Source organism: Carettochelys insculpta, chromosome 6 (assembly GCF_033958435.1).
Source record: "Carettochelys insculpta isolate YL-2023 chromosome 6, ASM3395843v1, whole genome shotgun sequence".
Classification (NCBI taxonomy): domain Eukaryota; kingdom Metazoa; phylum Chordata; order Testudines; family Carettochelyidae; genus Carettochelys; species Carettochelys insculpta.
The window spans coordinates 19,539,297-19,562,613 of NC_134142.1; the positions used below are offsets into that span (position 1 = coordinate 19,539,297).

A 23,317-nucleotide genomic window follows, 5' to 3' on the forward strand; every position below is an offset into this window, starting at 1 on the left:
CCTTATTCTGGAGTTGTCATTTTATCTTCTTAACTCTGACTTTTTTTTCTGTGTAGCCTATAGCACTATATTAGCATATCGGGGTGATACAAGCTGCAGCTCCTCCCAAGACTTTTGAAGTTGCTGTACGTATTACCTGCTATTCCACACCATGGGTCTTGCTGGACAAACTGCCCTTTCAAAATGAGTCCCTTAATTTCAGTGTGCCTCTTCCAAAATTATAGTTCATCTCTAAGAAAGCTGAGATAAACAGGGATGGGGAACCCCTAGGTCGATGGTGGGAGGTAGGGGTTGAAGGTTATTAAATTACTGGGTCATCTCACTAATATACCATTTCCTAACTTTTCTCAAGAAACTTGGAATGAGTCACTCATAAAAGTTATTAATCTCTCGACTCATGACTTTAAAGAAAGGAAACGTGGGAGCAAGGTGATAATACCACTTAGACTGAAGCATACAATCAGTGAAAAATTACGGGGATGAATACATCACTTTGAGCATCCTTTGACTCCCAGACTAGCAGCTTGTCTGATGCAGTTGCCTGTAGGCATGTGACAGCCTATGGTGAGCATCCTATTAGCTGCTGAGGTCCTCTTTTTCTGTCTGAGTCTGAATATTGTAGTTCATTTGATCCATTTTAAGAGGATGCATACATTCCTTATGAGGAAAGGTTGCTTCTTTCTGTTCCTATTTAATTTTTTACCTATTTTAAGTTGCCTGAAAGATGATGTGCTCTTCTCCTTCGGTGCCTCGTGGCATGTGCTTTGGTGGCTGTCATGACAGGACTTTGGGTTGTGATCTTGCAAGCCTGGTCTTCCATCTTTTTCATAGTAACAGAGAGGAAGCCGTGCTAGTCTATACACTATCAAAACAAAAAGCAGTCAAGTAGCACTTTAAAGACTAGCAAAATAGTTTGTTAGGTGAGCTTCCGTGGGACAGACCCACTTCTTCAGGTCATAGCCAGACCAGAACAGACTCAATATTTAAGGCACAGAGAACCAAAAACAGTAAGCAAGGAGGACAAATCAGGACAAATTTGTCCTCCTTGCTTACTGTTTTTGGTTCTCTGTGCCTTAAATATTGAGTCTGGTCTGGTCTGGCTATGGTCTGAGGAAGTAGATCTGTCCCACGAAAGCTCACCTAATAAACTGTTTTGCTAGTCTTTAAAGTGCTACTTGACTGCTTTTTGTTTTGATCTTTTTCGTAGGATTTTTTCTCCTGTTGCAGACGTTCAGGTGGCCTTTACCTTACCTGAATACAGTAGGACACTTATCAACATCATAGAAACATAGAGCACTGGAATGGGAAGGGGCCTTGAGAAGTCCTTCACTCATGGCAGGACTAAACATCATCTATAGCATCCTGAGCAGGTGTTTGTCTAACCTACTTTTAAAAATCTCCTACAATGGAAATTGTACAACTTCCCTAGGCAATTTTAGTGCCTCATCAACGTGACAGGAAGTTTTTACTGATGTCCAACATAAACCTCCCATGCTGCAATTTAAGGCCATTGTTCCTTGATCTATCATCAGAGGTTAACAAGAATAATTTTTCTTCCTCCTCCTTGTAACACCCTTTTAGGTACCTGAAAGCTGTTATCATGTCCCCTCTCAGTCTCTTCCTTTCCAAACTAACCAAGCCCAATTTTTTTCAGTCTTCCTTTATAGGTCATGTTTTCTAGACCTTTAATCATTTTTGTTACTCTTCTCTGGATCTTGTCTAGTTTTTCCACATCTTTCCTGAAATGTGATGCCCAGAACTGCATGCAATACACTAGTTGGGACTTAATCAGCACAGAATAGAGTGGAATAATTACCTCTCATGTCTCACTTACAGCACTCCTCTTAATGTATCCCAGACTGATTCTTGCTTTTTTTGCAACAGCATCACACTGAGTCAAATTTAGCTTGTAGTCCACTATGATACCTAGATCCCTTTCTGCAGTACTGCTTCCTAGATGGTCGCTTCCCATTTTGTATGTGTGAAACTGATTGATTGAGCCTCCCTACTTTGCACTTGTCTTTATTGAAAGTCATCCTATTTACCTCAGACCATTTCTCCAGTTTGTCCAGATCATTTTGAATTTTATCCCTATCCTCCACTTGCAACCACTCCCAGCTGGGTATCATTTGCAAACTTTATAAGCGTACTCTCTGTACCATTGTCTAAGTTATTGATGAAGATCTTGAACAGAACCTGTCCCAAAACTGATCGCTGCAGAATCCCACTTTATGTGCCCTTCCAGCATAACTGTGAACCATTGATAACTAATGTTTTCTTTAATTTTACTTGAAAAGAAGGCCAGGAAAGAATAATATCGCTATTTATGTCTGTGAAGAAAATAAAAGCTAGAAAGCTCACAAGCTAGGTGAATTTGTTGACTCTTTCTTGAACACAGCTGAATAGACACATTGGATTCTACCTGGGCGCACACACACAGGAGGCATTCAGAATTTATTGCGTTATTGTTAAAATGATCCCCTTCAGAAATATCTTTGCCACTTTCAGAAACAATTATAGCACTATGCAAAACCACAAACTGTAGTTGAGGGTGCCTTGAATGAATAGATAGTCCCTGAGTGACTATAAGGCATAAGTAAACTTAAGAAGTTTGCTGATGTCACAAATTAGGTAAATTTGACTCAAGAGGTTTATGGACTGAATCAAACTTACAAGGTTGAACTACTGACTTGATAATTAACCTGGGATTCAATCCTGCTATGTGGGATGTTAGGCAAATACTTATAGCCTGTTTAAATGAGTTTCCATGCTCTCTCTTGTGCCTGGGAGCCCAGTGAAATGTTTCCAAGAGCTATCTTTCGCTTACACAGGAGAAACTTGTGGGGAAATGAGAGAGCCATTTGCTAAGGTTTTTACTCACAATTGTTTCACATATATTTAAAATACAGCTTGCGAACACAAGGAGTAATACTTGCACACGCTTCAAGAGCACAGCTGGAGAGGAATGATGGTCTTGTGGTTAAGGTACTGACCTGGTTCAGTTCTTGGTATTAGCCACGTACATGACCTTGATTGAACCAGTTAATCTCTTCCTTTGTCTTTTCTTGTTCTGTTAGTTTATAAGCTCATTGCAACAGGGACTGCCTCTTACCAGGTATTTATATATTGCCGAGGACAATGGAATATGGATTTAGATGTTATCTGCTAACATCTTTGTCTTGCACCATGCACAGTTTCACATGTGTGACAGTAGAAAACACTGTTATTGCCTCATAAACCATGTCCAGCATTTCAGAGCAACATGTCTGATCTGAAGAAAGAAGATAACGAGCTTGGATTGAAATTCTTCCAAGACTTTGAAATTCTGCTTCATGCGGCTGCAGTAGAGACTCACAGCCAGGATCAGCACGAAACAAAGTGAAATCCACAGGAGCAAAGGCAATCCAGCTGCTGGTCTGTCATGTGCTAGGACAAGTCAGGGAGAGAAAAGAAACAAGCATAATTTTAGTTCACTGAAATAGCTCCAAATTTGACCCCCACTGCTGCTTTTGTCCTGGTTTTCTGGTAACAGCAGGTTAAGCAGTGCTGTGATTGTGAGTGCTTCTATATGCATCAGCTAAACGGCAGTGAGTCAGACCTCCCTACAGAGGCTACTGAATATAAAAGATGTAATCTAATGGAGCATTACAAGGGTTTAATTATGTACAATAAGAACAGGATTACCATAGTTAATGCATGTTCTCAAATTTCCTCACAGCAATTATTTTTTATACATTTAAGCAAAATATTAGGTTAAATACTAGAGAATATTAAATAACCGCAACGAATTATTTAATGCTCAGAAATGTTCCACAAAGAGAGAGGAAGTATATAACTTGCCTCTCCTCTGTAACATTAACTTGTTTTAGGTCTTGCTAATTAAAATAAGACTATCGTGAGAATCTGTCCTTTGAGCGGCACATTTACAACACACTCCCAGGGCCTGGTTGCTTCTCAGTGTTAAAATTGCCAATCTTGGTGCAATGTCCACTTTGTTTATGCATAAGAAGGAATATATTGTAAACATTTCTTCTTGCTTGCAGAAATAATTCAAGGAATTTCAGATTACTCTGCGTTTAAGTAGATGTGTGGAAAGATGTGGGCCACATATTACAGCTTGGGTGCCTTTCTGCTCTTTCTTATAGCCAGAAAACACCATTGCAACATTTTCAAAAGGGTTGGTTAGGAATAACAGGGGCAAATAGTGACTTAGATATGAGATTGCACCTTCAGTGAATCTTTGTTACTCTGTTATGCTGTAGGCAGTTAGCTGCTCTTGAGGGTCCTGCAGGTTGTTTTCATTAAAAGGAGAAATTTTAATGGCGCTGGTTACATCTTTGGTGCAGTCCTATATAAGAATATTTAAAGTATAGTTTTCCTGAGCACAGCAGGAGATCATTTCTTTGCTCATAGTTCTAAGCCTAAATTCAGCCAGCACTCTGCCTCAAAAGCTCTCTCAATGCTTTCTCAGGGCCACAACTCTAGTGCTTGTTCTACTGTCTTGGTTTTCTTCTCCTTTCTCTCTGCGGTGTGTGGTATTTTTCTGTGTGTGACAGGCACACCATCCTGCAATTGCAACTCTGGCATCTGCATTTAGTATATCAGCTCCCAGGCAAACTCCCTGGGTCATATAATTAAACTTCTACTCCAACCTTGCTATTTTCCCATGTTTTGGGTGTTTCTGTTCATTCAGCTTTCTGGTTCCGTATGGTATCTCATTTGTTTTTTGCTCTTCATCTGAATGACAGGTGGCTGGTACACCCACCAATTTCAACGAAGTATAGCGCTAGCTATAACTTTTACATGGTGCATCCTATGACCACCACCATGACAGCCCAAACACTAATGGGGGCATGACCACCTACCATCCAACCAGTTGGAGCCATTGGGCATAATCTCCTTCCCTCCAGTGAGTTGGGGCTATTAATGGAGAAGGGATATTACAACATCCCTATCACACTGGAAGATACATCAGTGAAGCCAGTAGGAATTATTCACAAGCCAAGAAAGCTAATGGCATATTGGGGTGCATTAGGCAGAGCATTTCCAGCAGGTTTAGAGCAGCATTTCCCTCTATTCTGCACTGGTGAGGCCACAAATGGAGTATTGTATCCAGTTCTGTGCCCCCAATTGTAGAAAGAATGTGGATGCATTGGAGAAGAGGGTTCAGTGGAGGGCAACAAAATGATTAAGGGGCTAGAGCATGTGATCCATCAGGAGATGATGAAGGATTAGGGCCGTTTAGTTTGCAGAAGAGAAGAGTGAGGGGCAATTTGATAGCAACCGTCAACTTCCTGATGGGGGGGCTCTAAAAGAGGATGGAAAGAGGCTGTTCTCAGTACTGAGGGACAGCAGAACAAGGAGCAATGGTCTCAAGTTACAGTGGTGGAGGTCTAGGTTGGATATTAGTAAAAACTATTTCACTAGGCAGGCGAAGCACTGGAATGTGTTACCTAGAGAGGAGGTGGAATCTCCATCCCTAGATGTTTTAAAGTTCTGCCTTAACCAAGTCCTGTCTGGGATTTAGTTAGTGTTGATCCTGCTTTGGGCAGGGGCTTGCACTCGATGGCCTCCTGAGGTGTCTTCCAGCCCTAGGATTCTACGATTCTATGATTCAATCAAGCTGGCACTGCAGCACTGTAACACCATTAGGCTAATGGCTAGGATCTGGCATTAAGTGTTTAGAGTTCCCTGCCTTCTGAAAGGTAGCTGTAGAGGTACAATGTTTCTCATTGCTTGAGAGACCTGTGCAAGAAGTTTGCACTGTGTTCTTCTGCCTTATCCCAATGAGAGGAACACATTGCCATGAAAAACAGGGAGAAAAGTTGTTCTTTCTTGCCACACAGGGCAGGATAAGAGGCAATGCGTTCAAACTACAATGCAGCAATTTGAGTAAATGTTAAGGAAAAAAAAAACTGCCTAAGAGCAGTAAGAGAATGGAACAAACTAACTAGAGACGTTATGGAAGCTCTGGCTTTCAAAAAGGCTGGATAGACCTCTATCTGGGATAGTTGAGACACAACAAATCCTGCATCTTGGTAGGGGTAGACTGTGACCCTTGCAGTCCTATCTAACCCTCTGGATCTATGAGGCTAAGCAGCACAAGAATCTGGGAAGGAATTGTACGTTCTCCCTGCTGCAGGATGGTCAGTGCAGTGTATGAAGGTCATGGGCTATAGGGTGTCAGGTTGTCAGCAATAGAAGGAAGCTGGGAACAAAGACATGAGCAGCAGAAAAAGTAGATCAAAAGAAGAGGGGGAAGGGTCAGTTCTGTTGGATGGTGTCACAAGGGTTGACATTAGGTGCCAGATCCTCAGCTGGTGGAATTTGGTGCAGCTACCTCAAATGCAAGGGTTGTCACTCTCCTACGAGTCAGCGTGGCTATGGTGGGGCACAGTATGCACTCCAGCTGCGTGGTCAGCTGAAACTTGCGACACCTTAGTGGCTCATGATGCAGGCAAGGAAACAGGCACACCAGAATTAGGGTGAAACTCTATCTAGACAGTCTCCTCTCTGTAAGAGACAGTGTGTCAGGCACTTCCTGTTTCCTCCCTGCTGCGTTCGGGTGGGAGCAAGTTACTTCACCCCCTCTCCACGAATAGCTTCTTGCCCCTTGTGTGCCTAGCCATCTACTCTCTGTGACAAATTGTGGGGGCACTCCTCTCATCCCTTTCCCTGCCCCTATCCATTTGCCAATGATAGGGAGTGTGGGGCTTTTTTTATTGCAGTGGGAGCCATAATCAGAGCAAGGGAGTAAGCCAGTAAGCACATTAGCCCTGCCTTGTTCTCTGCACTGAAGCAACAAAAAGCTTTTATGTCACAATTACATTAGGTTTAGGTAGAGATTACAGCACTCTAATGACAGAAATCAGGGCCTGGTGCCCACTGCAGACCTGCCACTCACCTGGCTGTATCCCAGAACCCAGGCCGTCACTATGGAAGGTGCTCTGGCCCCCAGATCTGTAATGCAGACAGGCTGAACCAAACTTGGGACTACTGGAGCTTAGTGCCTGAGCTTCTAATGCTTGAGCTGAAAGGCAGCTGCCTTTCAGCCAAGGCTGTAGAGGAGATTCATTCGTTTGCTGTGTAAGTGGTCTAGGTGCCACTGTATGGAACAGTGAATCACACCCAGTAGGCATGTGGGCTACAAATCTGCACCCATATCCTATTGTAGCAACAGCTGTGCCAAACTCCCTCTCTCTACCTTGGGCAGCCAAGCGAGAGCTGTGGCAAGCTAACCCCTGTGATCTAGATTCCACCCTCCTAATTCTCAGGCTTGTGTTTAGCTACAAACCATTCTTCTTTTACCCCAACAGCATGTGCGAGCTATTTCTGAGAGCCTAATGGCTGCTCTGTGCATGGTCACTGCACAGTCAGCATTTGATAAAGCACTCTAAGTGTTAAATGTGCTCTCAAAAACCAAATTCATGCCTCAATAAAAAATGATAGTGTGCAACTATTTGCCTGGCATATGCACATTATCAATAAGATAAAGATGTGGTGTGTATTGTTATAGGTAAAGGGCTGCCATTAGCTGCAGCGTATTTAAATTAGCTTCTATTACCAGCCCTGGAATACATAGCAGTCAATTAAACTGTCATACAGATGTACATAAAGTAAGGTAAAAGTCATAAAATCAAGCAACAAGCACATAATAATGTATCAAAAAGCGTGTGGGGAGAAGGTAGAATGTTAATAGCCAATCATTTGAAAGCTCACCAGAAGCCAAATCAATGTTCTATAATAGAGTTGGGTGAATTATTTGCAGCAAATAATTTCTGCATTTGAATGTAGCCCTTCTTTCTGCTTGCAGATTATCTGTGAATAGGCTTCATTTTTTTAATTTGTCTGGTACTTGGAATTATTCTACAGAAGGTTCATGTGGCCATATTTTAACTTGTGGATTGCTCTCATCAGCTCTTTCCAGTAAAACAATTTGGTGTTTGATAGTTCCAATGCATGATTTGCCTTTCGAATCATCTGATACTGTTTCTGGTTCTGAGCTGGTGACAGACTTCAATAAGCAGGTCACAGTTAGTCTTGTGGTAGTGAAAATTATTTGGGAACTGATTTTGTGAATTAAGAATCACACTTGCATTCTGGCATTTTTAGTTGCCCTTCTATGAAGTTCTTGCAAAAGGTTTGCAAGTCACACCTGTGTTACTCTCTGCCTGGCTTACCAGGGATTTACACTTCAGATATAAATGTAGATACTCATTAGTCCCTGTTCACACTGGAAATGCTCACTCCCTGTTTATAAAGTTTCAATAAGGGAGCAGGAAAAATAGAGTGAGCGTGTGTCAGTACTTGGAGCTGGAGGAGTAATCCCCAACTCAAGGGCCACACCTGTGTGATTGAACAGGTTGTACTAAAAATAGAGCATAGTTGCAGGGACGGATGTAGTGAGAGGGGCTATGCCCCATCTAAGACTCAGGACAGTAGCCCTTCCTGCTGCTCACAACACTGGAGCAACACTCAGTTTGTAGCATGCTGCCTTGATTAGAGCTAGGACTAAACACCATCCATCTGAAACATAGCCATCCCCTGAAATAACAGTCCAATGCTGTGAATAATAGACAGTGTCCAGGTATAGGAGGTTAGTTGTTGTCATTCAAAAAATCTTTGGGCTTAACTGTGTTTGCTGCACAGTTGCAAATTCTTAAAAAAATCAGTTTGCTCATGTCTTGTTTGGAAAGGGAAAAAGACTGGTTGTTGAAGCTTCAGTGGAATGGTATTCCATCAGAATATGCAATGCAGTTGAAATCAAAAGACTGTGAAACTGTAAGATTTTTCCAGTGTAACAATGAAAAACAAATGTTTCTAGTTTTTGTTTTGAATTAATTCTCATTTCAAAACATTTTATTTTGTATTATTATCTATTCTATTCTATTCTAATACAACAAAAACAATTTCCTCAGTGGAATGTGAAAATTTGACATTCTCAGTGTGTGGAAATACAATACTTTCAACAACTCAGAGTAAATTTTTATTTTTATTCTGGAAGTTTCCACCATGAGATGAGTATATAATTTTCAGGTTTCACTGCAATTTGTAACCAAATTAGATAGGAAAATCCTTTGTGAAATGGAACTTCCCTTCTCTGCAGAGGTCCATTAAACCCATTAGTTAAACTGTTAGTTACAGATAGCACACTCCACTCCAATTAAGGGCCTGGAATAATAAAGGTGCAGCTGGCCTGTGACACAGGCACGAGACTGGCCCTTAAGGGCTCAGAGTTCTATTCTTGCATTTGACTCAGATATCCTAAGCCTGGGGGAGAATCACTTGTAACCAGATCAGCTCATTTAGATCAGCTGTAGATCTAATGCAACATGTTTGTGTGTCTCAGGTCCTCATCTGTAAAATGGGGATAATATTGTTTCTGCTCCCTTTTTTCTAACTCTTCTGTTTCAACTGTGGGCTCTTCAGAGCAGAAATGATCTCTATGTATGTGTATAGCACCTTGGCTGGGGGGACTTCAGGTCTTTCTATCATACCATCAATAATACTTGTGCACAGATTTGCTGGTGTGTTTCTGTGACTTTGGTTTCCCCTGTGTATTCTTGCAAACACAAAAGAGAGAAAACAGATTTTTAAATGATTTTCTCTATATCACTATTGTGTTAATAAACTGCATATTCACCATGGATAGAATTCAGTCAAGAGATCTAGGGCTTACTTTTTAGGGGTGAATGGAGGGGTGAGCAGAGGGAGCTTCTCATCCCTGTCTCAATGAAAAACCTAGCTCCATTTTAGTACCATAAAATATATTAATTATGTTAACATTAAATATGGCTCCAGGGACTGAATTCTTGTTTCCACTATTTGCCTTACTTTCTGTTGGTTTAAAATACTGGAGCAGAACTGATCACATGTTGTGCTTCATGCGCACAAAAACCCGTGTCAGCATGAAACAATTCCTATTCATGGAGTATCGCTGCACAATTAATCTCAGCAGCAGGTAAGCAATCTTAGTTAGTGCCTTGTATGGCCCACAGTTATACTGCAAAACTTCAGCTTACCAACTCTCGAGTCCCAGCAGGAAATGTCTAGAAAATAGAATGAAAATGTTCTTACATGCTAACAAAGGCCTCCTCAGGGTAGCAGAGTGAAACAGGCAAACCTGCTGGGAGGCCTGGCTACATTTTTCTGAAATTGTCCATTTGCGCAGTTGTGTTAAGGGTACTGGGCCAATTCTCAGTAGGTGTGAATTGACACAACCCTTTTGACTTCAATGAAGCTACACCCATTCAGGCCAGCTGAGAATCTGGCTCATCTGGCCTAAGTGAAAGTTTCTGCCTAGAAATTGCAGAAGTGGAGAAAGTACCCCAAAAGTTACTAGAGTAAAACTACAGCTGCTTGGGTGTGTATGTGTGTGTACTTAAGTAAAAGTCATGGTGTCATGGAGAACTATTTTAAGGCAAACGTTCTTTAGCATCTGTATTAATGACCTGGATGTAGGAACAGAAAACATGCTGCTCAGATTTGCAGATGACAGATTGCTAAGGGGATTGCCAGCACTTTGGAAGATAGAGCTGAAAGTCAGAGGAATCTTGATAAATTGGAGAACTGGGTTATAGACAACAAAAAGAAATTCAGCAAAGACCAATGTAAGGTGCTACACTTAGGCCATGTCTACACGAGCCCAAATCTTCGAAATGGCCATGCAAATGGCCATTTTGAAGATTACTAATGAAGCACTGAAATGCATATTCAGTGTCTCGTTAGCATGCTGTCGGCCGCAGCTCTTCAAAATTGCTGCGGCTCGCTGCTGCGCGGATCATGCAGGCAGGAGTCCTTTTTGGAAGGACCCCACCAACTTTGAAATCCTCTTATTCCTATCTGCTGATAGGAATAAGGGGATTTCGAAGTTCCTGGGGTCCTTTCGAAAAGGACCCATCTGGATGAGCCACGTGGCAGTGTAACACAGCAATTTTGAAGAGCCACGGGCAGCGGCATGCTAATGAGGCGCTGAATATGCATTTCAGTGCTTCATTAGTAATCTTCACAATGACCATTTTGAAGATTTGGGCTAGTGTAGACATGGCCTAAGTGTAGCACCTTACATTGGTCTAGTGCTAGTGTAGACGTAGCCTTAGGGAAGTAAAACCAAATGCACAAATAGAGAATGTAGAAAAAATGGCTTGGCACATCTGGGAACTGTATTGAGTTTTAATCTCAACATGAGACAGCAATGAGATAAATGTTGGGAAAAAAAAGCACATGCAATTTTAGGTTGCATTAGTAGAGGTACCGCATGCAAGTCAGAGGAGGTGACAGTACCACTCTACTCAGCATTGAATAAAATTTCACCAGTGTGTGGAAAGGATGTGGAAAAAGTGGAACCAATCCAGAGGCAAACAACGAAGATGATCAAAGAGATGGAGTTCAAACATTTGAGCAGAGGCTGAATAAATGAGGATGTTTAGTTTGGAAAAGAGTTATTGAGTGGGACATGATAATGCTCTTCAAATACTTGATATGCTACTATAAAAAGGAGAAAAGTATTCTTTTGCCACAGAAGGCAGGACAAGAGGCAATGGATTCAACTACAGCATAAACAACAAGAAGTCCTGTTGCACCTTGTAGACTAACAGATATTTTGGAGCATAAGCTTTTGTGGGAAAGACCTGCCCACGAAAGCTGATGCTCCAAAATGTTAGTCTATAAGGTGCTACAGGACTTCTGTTATTTTTGAGGATACAGACTGACACGGCTACTTCCCTAACTACAGCATAGAAGATTTAGATTAAATCTCAGTGAAAACTTCCTAACTGTTAGAACAGTAGGAGAATGCAGCAGGAGCCCAAGGTAGGTTGTGGAAGCTCTTTCTCCGGGTGGTTTCAAAAGGAGTCTGGTTAGCCATCTGTCTTTGAACAAAGTGAATTTTGACAGGGGGTTAGAATGGGTGACACTCCTGGTTCCTTCTAAACTTGTGGTTCTATGATTCTATGGATCTAAGTCATAGGAGAATCAGACTCCTTGGAATTCCATTCCACACAGTTCAGTTTGCACTGGGGCAATATAACTGCATGTGTCACCATTGATATGTATCAGAAGGGTAGCTGTGTTAGTCTGCATCTGCAAAAACAATGAGACGTCTTGTGGCAACTTAAAGACTAACATTTTTTTGAAGCATAAGCTTTTATGGGCATGCATCTGACCAAATGGGTCTTTGCCCACAAAAACTTATGCTCCAAAAAATCTGTTAGTCTATATGGTGCCACAGCACTTCTCATTACTGTTGATATGGACATATATGCTGGGAGTGAGATGAGACAGAATAATTTCTCCTCAGACTTATGGTGTTAAGCACACACATGGACAGCCACAGAACTTAGGGGCAACATACTGGATGCTTTGTAGATCTAAGAAGTCAAGGGGACTGTTCCCCAACCCAGGCTAAGTCCTTTTTGTTTCAGAATGATATAAACAGCATGTTAATCTGTTTTAAATAGACACCTTCTCCGGTCCTGGTTTACAGAGGAGGTGTTCTGGGATGGGATGAGTTAAAAAGAGATGTGATCTGTCAGTAACAGAGAGGTAGCCACATTTGTCTGTATTCTAACAAAAGAAAACAGCAGTCATGGAGAACTTTAAAAACTAACAAAATGATCTGTCACTTGTGAACTGTTAAGACTGTTTCTCATAGGGGACTGTTAGAGGAAGTCAGCAAGAATAGTTCTGTGATTGTCTAACCTGTGCTATGGCCTACTTTGACCACACAGAAGGCAGAACGGTGAATTTCAGCCACACACCCCGCTCCCGCCCACAGTGCTGAAGACTGAGTTGAAGGACTAGGCCCCAAGAAACTTCTGATTTGCACAGATAACTCAAGGAAAAGTGGTAACAGACTTTGGTGAGTGAAGGGCTGTGGGAAGATTGGGAGAACACTAAACCCTGGAAGGAGAATGCCACTCTTGGGAGAGTATAAATACTTGTAATGTTTTAAACATACCATATCCAGTGATTTCTGGCTCATGAAATCGAACCCTTCTCTCTGCTTTCCTCTTTTCGCCCACAGCTTGTTTCACACGCGTCCGTTTTCTCAGTATCGAAGGAGGGCATTTACTACAATTGGTCTAGATAATTGATCAAAGCACAAAATGTGATTGTTCAAATGGGAGTAATGTCTTTTGAATGAGGCTTTGAACTTTCTCAGGCTGTATAGTATGTGTAAGGTGTCTTCAAAAGACATGAGCTGAAACATACTAGTTGTGACATTGTTTACACTCAGATCATTGTAATGTTTACAGAGAAGTAACACTGAACTTCCTTTCTGAATCACAGACCTCGAGTTTAGCGTAAATTGTCATCACCAGAAGAAATGACAGAACAGAAAGTGATTGAAACATAAAAATCCAAGAATTGCTATTTTTGGAACAGACTAGCTTAATTCAAAAAGGAATTCTTTTTAATCTGAAAGAACAATGTTACTTAAAGAGCAGCATACTCCTAAAAAGATAGAAAAATGTGAACATGATACAAAATGTATGCATCCTATTGTGAGGGTGTTTTTCAACCTGTTCTTCCAAATTAAGCAGCTTTATGGCAAATGAACACATATCATTTTAGTGACTGACACAGCACAATAATCTCCTGTTTGTAAATCATCCTGATGTGTGTGATAGGGTAACTCATATGCTTGTTTAGAATTAGACATACTTGTGTTGTCTCTCTCACTCTTGCTTGAAAACAAGATTCAATCTTTGATCACAAATTCCATCTGTATGGGTTTTGAAGGTGAGGCTTGACAGAGCCTTGGCTAGAATGATTTAGTTGGGGGTTGGTCCTGCTTTGAGCAGAGGGTTAGACTAGATGACTGCCTGAGGGCTCTTCCAACGCTCATCTTCTATGATTCTATGATCATAGAATCAGATTATTGTGGATTTTATGGACAAATGGCAAATTAAACCAAATCTCAGTTTTTTATTACAAATGTACTTTATTATGGTATGGGCAAAGGTACAAGTGAGCTCCAACCCGATGAGTTCAGAACTGAACGCTGCCCACATGCACACATTGAAAGTGAGCAAAGCAGATGTAACATTCAATATTTTGACAACAGCCTATCTGTGGTGATAGGAGTTTCCCTGCTATGTTATTATTTGATGAAAATCCTATGATGAGGATAAATGCATTTGCCCACAAGTGTCCATCCTTCCTCCCTTGACAACCTCACAGAGACAGGGAAGATAGTGCCTAGCACAGCGGAGTCCTGATCTATGACTTGGGCTCTTAGGGTCTACGGTAACACAAATAAAAATAATACATAATAAAAATATGTTCTATGCCCTCCTCTTTCACTAGTTTAATCTTTCTACCCTCATGGCCTGTTCCTTCAGTCCATTAACACAGGTCAAATGCCTCTCACCTCAGTCCCCTCCTAAACCCCAACCACACATGCATATCAGGTTGCAGACACTGGATTAACACATACTACACCATGTGCAGGGCTGAGCCAACTGTCCTCACATGTATCCCTGTCCCCCAATGTAGAGAGGACACATGAGCTGCCTCATGCCTCAGAGGCTTCCACTTCAATCGAAATCAAGAATCAGAGGGGTAGTCGTGTTAGTCTGTAACCGGAAAAACAAGGAGTCCTGTGGCAGCTTAAAGATGGACAGATTTATAAGCTTTCATGGGTGAAAACCCACTTCATCAGAGGCATCAGACAAAGTGCACTTTTACCCTCGACAGCTTATAGATTGATTAGAATTCAGATCAAGATGACCAGATATCAACACATGGAAGAAGACTAACTATGGTTGGGCACATATGGATAGAGTTCGGTATCTCTGTCCTAACTTCACAAGTACAGGGGAACTATGTTAATGTGGAGCAAATCTTTTTTTTTTTTCTGGGGGGGTGGGCATGGGGATTCTAGGTAAAAAGGATGAAAGGGATACAAATTTGTCACCAAATCTTGAAGCAAAGGTGGCAGTGAAATTGAGAGAAGTAGGGACATATTAAAGAATACTTCTTAATGATATTATTGAATAGGCAACAAAAAGTGAAGCTTTCCAGCTAAGGGGAAAGGAGTTAGATGGAGTAGATCCCTGACAAATGTCTCTACATCCATGTACAAGAGTCTGCAACCTGCGGCTCCAGAACCGCATGCGTCTCTTTAAGGAGTCATTTGTGGCTCCAGACGCTGCCACTGCTGTCTTGTCTGTGGCTTTCTTCTGCGCTGCCTCTGACAAGAGTCCCCCAGGCAATGCCTGGCCACAGAGCTCGCCTCAAGTGGGATCCCCATTCTGCTGGCAGGTTGCTGATCCCGGGACACAACAGTCTGGTGGGGAGGGGGGTTGGTATGCGCACCTGAGCTGCACGTGGCTCTTTTAGCAACAAAATGCTCGAAGCCACGGAAGTGCTGTGCGTCGCTGTGCACCTGCGTCCTGCCCCAGCAATGCAAGGGAGAAGTGCATGGCAGAAGTGACAGTTGTGGCGGCTCTGGAGTGTCACGGCATTGGATTACAGTGGAGGACAGGGGACTAGGGGTGTCTGGCTTGGGGTGGGGAGTAGATTAAAGCAGGGATGGGCTGAGAGTACTTACAGTACTTATACTTTTTTTTTAAAAAAAGGTACTTTATTTAAAAAAAAAAGGATGAGAAACACTGGTGGGGAGAGTTGATGCAATCATTGCTCCTTCCTGTTTAAGAGCCTCTCCCCAGGCGCAGCATTTTCCTTCCCCTCATTTGCTCTCCAACACAGGTGCAAGCAACTTAAAAATTCCAACGGATACAAATCATTGTGTGTGCTGTTCTCAAAATAGGGGTTACACAAAGTACAGTTTGACGTTACTTATTAAGGACTGTCTTATATTCACACGCATCGTGGTTCTTGAAGTGTTGATTTTGTAAATGAATTTGAAAAAATGGCTTTTCTCGCAGTTTTGGTTGCAGACTCCCGTCCATGTACATAAATAAGGCTGAGCATTTCATAATTATTATTGTGTGTCTTTGATCATTTTGGGTTTTCAGAAATCATTCCCAATTCCCAAACTATTGGAAATAGCACAGCTCTTAATCTTGCTTCTGTTGGTAATCTGCGGTTGAAAGTCACAAGGAAATGATATAGTGGTAGTGGGATAACATATATCTCTCCCCAGTACAGTTATGGCCTCACTTTGCATGCTTCACAAATTAGATCTATTATTACAGTAATAAAGTGGGATTCTAACATTAGAATTTTCTACAGGTATTATAATAAAATCATTGATAGGATTTTAGCTGGGAAGAAACATGATTCACTCTCCAAGGGGCTTTAACAGCCCCTTGTCAAAGTGTGAGGGCCAGTCATCATGAAATATACATTCTTCCATCAAACCCCGCAGTGCTGATCACTGAAATATGGTATTTTATTGTTCTACTGCACAAATAGCACAAGTAGATCTTACAGTTTTGTTTCCCTGGGGCTATTTATCCATGGTGGCAGGCCTACCTATTTTGCTTTCCTGCTCTCCTACCAGGCTTGGTGAGATCCTGACAAAGCAATACCTTGTAAATGCTCCTTAGACACACAGCAAATTTATTACTGATCAGGGTGACTGGGCGTAGTTCCATTCTCAGTTACGCTGGTATGATAATGACTCTCAGATGGGGAGGATGGGGCATATGTTGTCCCCCTTGCTACCCACCTCACCAGTTGGGAGAGGAAGAGCAGCCTCTGTGCAGCTGCTGCTCTCTCTGCTGCACATTAGAGCTCGGGAGAGGGCAGGCAAGGATGGGAAAAGGACAGAGCCTTGGCTCTAGCTATCCAATGCACTGGGCAGCAGGAGTGAGCTGACAAACCATGGGAAGAAATCTGAACCGGGGATTGGGATTGGTGTGCATTAATTAGATCCATTATTACAGTAATAAAGTGGGATTCTAACATTAGAATTTTCTACAGGTATTATAATAAAATCATTGATAAGATTTTAGCTGGGAAGAAACCCGTTGACGTACACCAGCGGAAGACTATAGAATGGCAACCCATCTGGGAAAAGCATGACAGCATAATGAAGTTTCCTTTTCACTTGCTGACAGGAAAGCAGCATTCAGAGCAGGGAAGCAACTTGTTTGATGAGTTGTGATTCTCCACAGAATGACATATATAAATAGAGCTGTTTGAAGTTGCCTGGATAGTCTTCTTACCTTCTCTTGCCTGTACATTGGAGAGATGGAAGACTTTTCCTCATGCTGCAGTGGACTGACAGCTGCAGGTCTTCTAAAACTGTCTGGCAATCCACTCTCTGCTGATTCCAGCAAGGATTTCACTGTATCTGGAAGTCCATATTTGTGTTGTGTCAGGATATAGTCTGCAGGGTGGGGGAATTTCTTTCTTAAAACTTCATAAAAGACCCTATGCAGATAACAAGCAGTCCGGTAGCACCTTAACGACTAACAAATTTATGGTTGTTGAGGGCTTCCTGGTTCAAGAAGCCACAATTATAACTGAATTCCTTGGGTGATGACATTACCCAGGAGCTCCCCTCAGCATATGTGAGGATCTAGTTTGTAAGATTTTTACACAAAATTCTAACCGATGCCCAAATCGGTAAGGAGCTAGATGGCTAGGCTCTGACATGAGGTAGCCCTGAGCAAGGAAGGGTACATTAGCTGCACTGCTCCATATGTACTAAATCCCAGTTCCTCCCGCACTTCCTGTTTGCCCCATATGCTGACGAAGCTACTGTGGTCAGTAAGCACAGGGGTACAGCCTGTACCCATCTACCCATTCCCCACCAAACTGCCCCAGGATGATAGTAAGGAGGAAGTATCCTTTATACCCCTATACTACCCCAGTAGAAATAAGGGTGGTCTTTTATGCCCGCTTAGTTTCTTTCATGGCTACATAGGTCAAGCCATGATTTGGCCCTATACATTAGAATGCTGGATAATTATTTCTTTCCCCAAGGGAAAAAACACAAAACTATGCAAAATTTATATTTGAAATTTTAGGGGGATTATCTTCAAAAAAAGTGAAAACTAAGCATGTTTTGACTTTCAGTAATTGAAAATTACCAGTTCTAAATTGGGGGGCAAAGATTTTAATGTTCCTGAAAAATGAACAAGCCCCGCCTGTTTCTCATCCTCTGCCTCCAGAATTTTAATGAAAAGAAATTTTATGGGCAACCATAAAACAACAAATATCAGAGAGGTAGCTGAGTTAGTCCACATCTTCAAAAACAGCATGAAGTCCTGTGGAACCTTACAGACTAACAGATATTTTGGAGCATCAACTTTCATGGGCAAAGACCCGCTTCGTCAGACGCATGACAAAGTGGGTCTTTGCCCACGAAAGTTTACGCACCAAAATATCTGTTAGTCTATAATTAAACAACAATTCACTTGAAAAGCCATTACTCATGCAAAAAGAGCATGGATGCAAAATTGTCAAACAGCTCCAAGAAAGCATCATATAAAACAGCCGCTTGTAACTATTCACCTTTAGATATTTGCAATTTTGAAAATAGCAACAGTTGTAAATGTTTGAATAAGCAGTTACCTGTGCCTTCACTTTTCAGCATGAAAAAATTCTATGTGCTTATACTTCATAACAGCGACTACTCCATTCTTGCTAAGGGCTTTTGATTGGAGATTAGTCACCTAAAATTGCATATGTGATAAGAATCAAAACAGAGTTTCATGTATGATGTGAAAGATTTCAGAAAAATAATGACAGTGAACTTTTAAGGTGATGTTGAGAGAAGAAATAAGTGTTACTCTACTGGAATAGAGTACTTTGTAAAGATCTGGCATGTCATCTTCACTCTCATCATCCTATTATTTTCAATCACAGTGTTGGTATAATTTCACTCAACCTATGTCAGAAACAATGCTGGATAAATAATTCTGAATTAATTATTTGACTGATGAATAATCCCTTTTTTGCTTTGCTAATTTTCCATTGTCCAGATAAGTGATTTTTCTAAAGACATTCATTATTCAGATTTAAACAGTGGATAATTGTGTCTTTGGATTGCTGCAAACAGTTTGTTGCAAGTATTCAGGAGTCAAAAACTAACCTTATTATTAAGACAAAAAAAGTGTTAGCCAGTGGTTGAGAACTTAGACCAATTTCTATGAAACATTTTTAGTCATTAAAACTAAAACACCTTCCACAAATTACCATAACTGTCTCCTATCCGAAATAGAGGAGGAAACAATGGCATCACAAACAGCACCATTTTGGGAAATGCTGACTTTTAATGGCTTGCATTGTATATGCAAATTCATGTCTTTACAAGAAATGGGAGTTTGTGTCTGCTCAGCAGAAAAAAAGGGTGAAACCCCCCCCTTATGATTGACGTCCCAGTGAATAAACATGAATAGTCTCCACAAAAGGACTGACTGCACATAGAGTACTTTCCTGCAATACCCCAGTGGAAGATGTTTAGGAAATAAACATAACACGATAAAACAATTTTATGCTCAGAGGATAGCAGTGTAACTGTATGAACTCTTTTTCCATTTCCTCCAGCAGGAATAAATATTTTAGACAAGCAAAGTACTTTGTAAATGATGCCTTTGTGGGGATTCATCTGGCCTGGTTCAATTATTTCGAAACCTAGCAATTTTCTCATATCATTGAATCTGGTTTTATTGCAAATAGGGTCATAGAAATAGTCACACATTGCGATAATGGACTTAGTTTATCTTAACTATTAACACTTCCAATAGGTTTACACACACACATATACAATATTTATGTACATGCACAGTGAATATATATTAATAATGAAGTAACTTTATCTTGAACAATCAGAAAACAAAATCACGTAATATCACGCAGCAAGGGGTGCAGCTGTAACTGGAAGCTGCAGATTGCTATAGCAAAACAGAAAGGTGATTAATTAGAAGGATTCTTCTATATCTCCTCCAACTGCCAGTGTCAACTGATCTTTCGTTCAGTTTTCCACCTTTAGTGGTTCTGTGCACAGACCATAAATAATTTAGCCATGCATCTGTAGGGAGCAAGATGAGTTTTCCTGATGGTCAAGTGTGATTTTCCACCATCATGTAACACATCAGAAAATTATTTGCCCCAGAGCACATAATTAACGGTGAAAAGTGTACTATCCCTGGTTTGCCCCTGGAGAAACAAATTCTCTGCTGAAAGATATCCATGCGTCAGGACACCCACAGAATGGAACATAAGCCTAGCTCTTATTTGTGACATCTACAGAATGGATATTCACAGAAAGGAGGTCCTGCAAAAATCACGTTCTTCTGAAAATCATTCATACGGGCAATTTTTGTGCATCTCCTCTAACAAGAAGGGTGAAGATTAGTGTTTCTTTAGATGGTTGTTTGGGAGGCAAGCATTTTAATGGCATTTTGTTTTGTTTTGTTTTGTTTTGTTCTGTTTTGTTTTTTGTGTTTTGTTTTTAAATGTAAAGGAAGCCATACATTGGCCTAGTGGCACGATAATATTTAAAACTGTCTTAGTGTGAACCCAACTAAATAGAAAGTGCTCAGCTTTAATTTATTTCTGAGCACGTGTTCCTTAATCTTCTTGATACCTACAGACCCGTTGTATCATGAACGCAATTGTTCAGAGAAAAGGAAAAAAAATATGCTAAGAAACATGCAGGAAGCTACAATATTCCTATTGCTTTCCATAAAGGTCACTCATATTCATGCCTGGGAGCCATGCATTTTTCATGCTCTCTATCACTAATCTGCTGTGAAAGTTTTCATTAATGACACAGAACTATGTGCAGCCATTTGACTGTATTTTCAAGTCCCTTGGATCTCTGTAGGAATTCTTCTATGCACTGAGGTCCATATATCAACTTTTGTTTGCAAATGGAAAAGGCAACATTCTAATATCAAACAGAAGGTGCTTTATGGAGACAGAACACTGGCTCTGGCTCAGTATACCCTTGGCAGTTCTAAAGCAAAAGTCTCCTCCTTAACTCACAGTGCTATTTTATAATCATATACTGTACTGTATGTTCTTTACTTCCTTGGAAGCATACGGAACAGGATCATGCATGGTCCATAGAGCATCTTCACAGATCAGAATGGAGAATTTGTCCTGCGATAGGGTATTACCAACTTCACCCCGTGGAGGAAAGGGTTAAACATATGTTCCGGCCCCAAGAGTCCATGACCCTTGCCTCTGCTGAGTATGGGCCCAATGAAGGTAGCATTTCAAAGGCTCAGGTTTCAGACTGGATGAGAGCAGGTGGTGCAGCAGCCTCCTGCTGGGAAGTTGCCAATGGTCCATGGCACTACAAATGAGCCTCATAGTGAAGCCCCTGGAATGGCAAGTTCTGAGAGTCAAGGGTGATGACTCTCCAGGGGCAGCAGGAGAGATGCTGGGGATGGATTGAAGGAGAACACATGAGGATTCCATGTCTGTTCCATGATGACACCAGAGGCACGTGGAGCAAGGGTAGCAAGTGACCCAGGGAGAGTGCTTTGGGGTACCAGGCCCTGAATCTTTGATCAGGGTTACTTTTTGGAGGGGCATTGGGTCAAAGCCTGGTGGAGTAGGGTAGGTTCAGGTTCCCCTCCCCACTCCCAATCCCAAGCTGATGCTACTCTTGAACCATAGCTGTCAGGTGTAGTGGCTGCTGGATTCCCAGCATAAGCAATGCTACCTTGAGCTGTATATATCCCCTTTTCATCTTGAGAGATGGTGGTTAGCAGTGGTGGTGAGACTCTGTGGGCAGTGTTTGAGTCTGCAGCTTCTCTCATGGCTTATCCATCCACTGTTGGATTTGCACAGTCCACTGCAATAACCGCATGTCTGTCTATTTCCGAATTCTGGAGTCTGAGAGGTTTTCCTTCTAAGATGAAGTTCTTTTGCGTGGCTTGCATATATACTATCAAAGGATGATGTGCCCTGTCATAGCAGTCGTCACCAGGTATTTCAATCTGATAATGTAGATTCCTAGGATTTTGGATCAATGTTGAATTTTTTCATGGCACTTTTCCATGTATCCTAGAGTCTTAGCTTTGGTTTTCCTCTTGTTTTCAACCCACATGCCAGTTCACCCAAGAGGATTTCTTTGGGGAGGTGATCATCACCCATCCTTCTCACGTGACCAAGCCAATGTCATCTTCTGCTGTTGAGGATCACTATGAGGCTGGGTATTCCGTATCTTGACAGGACATCTGCATTTGAAACTTCATCTTGCCAGTTGATATTCATAATTCTGCAGGGGCAGCGAAGATGGAAGCTGTTCAATTTTTGATCCTGGTTCAAGTAGGTAGTCCATGCCTTAGAACCATATAGGAGGATACTCGATACACAGGAGTGGTAGATTAATATCTTTGTTTTCACTGTTAGCTTAGGATTGTTCCATACACCTTTCGTAAGTCTACCAAAAATAGTAGCTGCCTTCCTGATTCTGATGTTCAGATCTTTAATGGCCAAAGAAATCAACCACTGGATTACCCACCATTAGGCAGTACAGTAGACCCTCAAGTTATGCAAGGGTTCTGTTCCACGCACCCTCGTGTAACCCGGATTTCGCATAAGTGGGGGTCTGGCTTTTTCTCTGGCGGAACACACATTCTGCAGCCAGGGAAGCAGCAGAAAAGTAAGTCCTGGGCTGTGGGGGGCAGTAGGGGAGGGTTAAGCCTGGCGATGGGTTGGGACCATGAAAGGCGGATGTGGGGGGCCTAGGATGGGTTAGGGCTGCAGGGGGCAAGGGGTGGAGTTGATCCAGAGCTGTGCATGGGGGTGGTGAGCCTGGCTGCTGGGGGTTTGAACTGGAGCAGCGTGGGGTTTGATCCAGGGTGGGGGTGGGGGTTGAGTTGGAGCCACGTGTGAGGAGTGGTGAGCCCAAGTCAGTGCCAGGTGCAGGGATGAGGGGTGAGCTGGAGCTGCATGTGGGTGGTGAGCCAGCAGGGGGTTTGAACTGGAGCTAGGGAGGTTAGCTGGAGTCACGCCTGAGGGGTGGTGAGCTAGAACCAGAGGTGGGGGTAGGGGATGAGCAGGAACTATGCACAGGTGGTGAGCAAAGCTGGTGGTGAGGCTGAGCCAGGGCGGGAAGTAGGGGAGCGAGTTAAGAGCAACCGGAAATCACGCATTTTCAGGGTTTACTGTAGGAACTGGGGTCAGCCATGTAAGAGTGGGTTCGCTTTCTCTGAGACCTTATTGTACTGCCAATCCCTGACATGGCCTGTAGGATCGGGCAGAAAATAATTTTGTTTATTTTAGATGCTCCTGAGACAAATTCATCCATGGTGTAACTCCACCGACATATAAAGAGTTTGGATTGGGCTCCATTTTTTAACACTGGGCCTTCTGACTCAGGCTCCTTTGGACAGATTGTAAAACTGAGTATTCAGGAATATATACAGTACATATATAT

At 42.0% G+C, this 23,317-nt stretch overlaps 1 protein-coding gene across 4 annotated transcripts in view; it reads right to left on the reverse strand.

The window, feature by feature from the left end:
- Positions 1 to 1,182: 1,182 nt before the first annotated feature.
- The window catches only part of C6H14orf180 (chromosome 6 C14orf180 homolog), a 33,184-nt gene continuing 11,049 nt past the window's right edge, over positions 1,183 to 23,317 (reverse strand). For 2 of the 4 annotated variants that reach the window (XM_074998700.1, XM_074998699.1), the window contains 4 exons: positions 18,493 to 18,593; positions 17,139 to 17,266; positions 12,959 to 13,082; positions 1,183 to 3,426 (listed from right to left, as the gene is read on the reverse strand). In XM_074998700.1, coding sequence (XP_074854801.1) covers positions 3,224 to 3,426; positions 12,959 to 13,082; positions 17,139 to 17,266; positions 18,493 to 18,514 — 477 coding nt within the window. In that variant the 5' untranslated portion in view covers positions 18,515 to 18,593 and the 3' untranslated portion in view covers positions 1,183 to 3,223. Of the gene's footprint in view, positions 3,427 to 12,958; positions 13,083 to 17,138; positions 17,303 to 18,492; positions 18,594 to 23,317 lie in introns of all 4 variants that reach the window. The other 2 variants (XM_074998698.1, XM_074998697.1) reach the window with 1 other exon arrangement.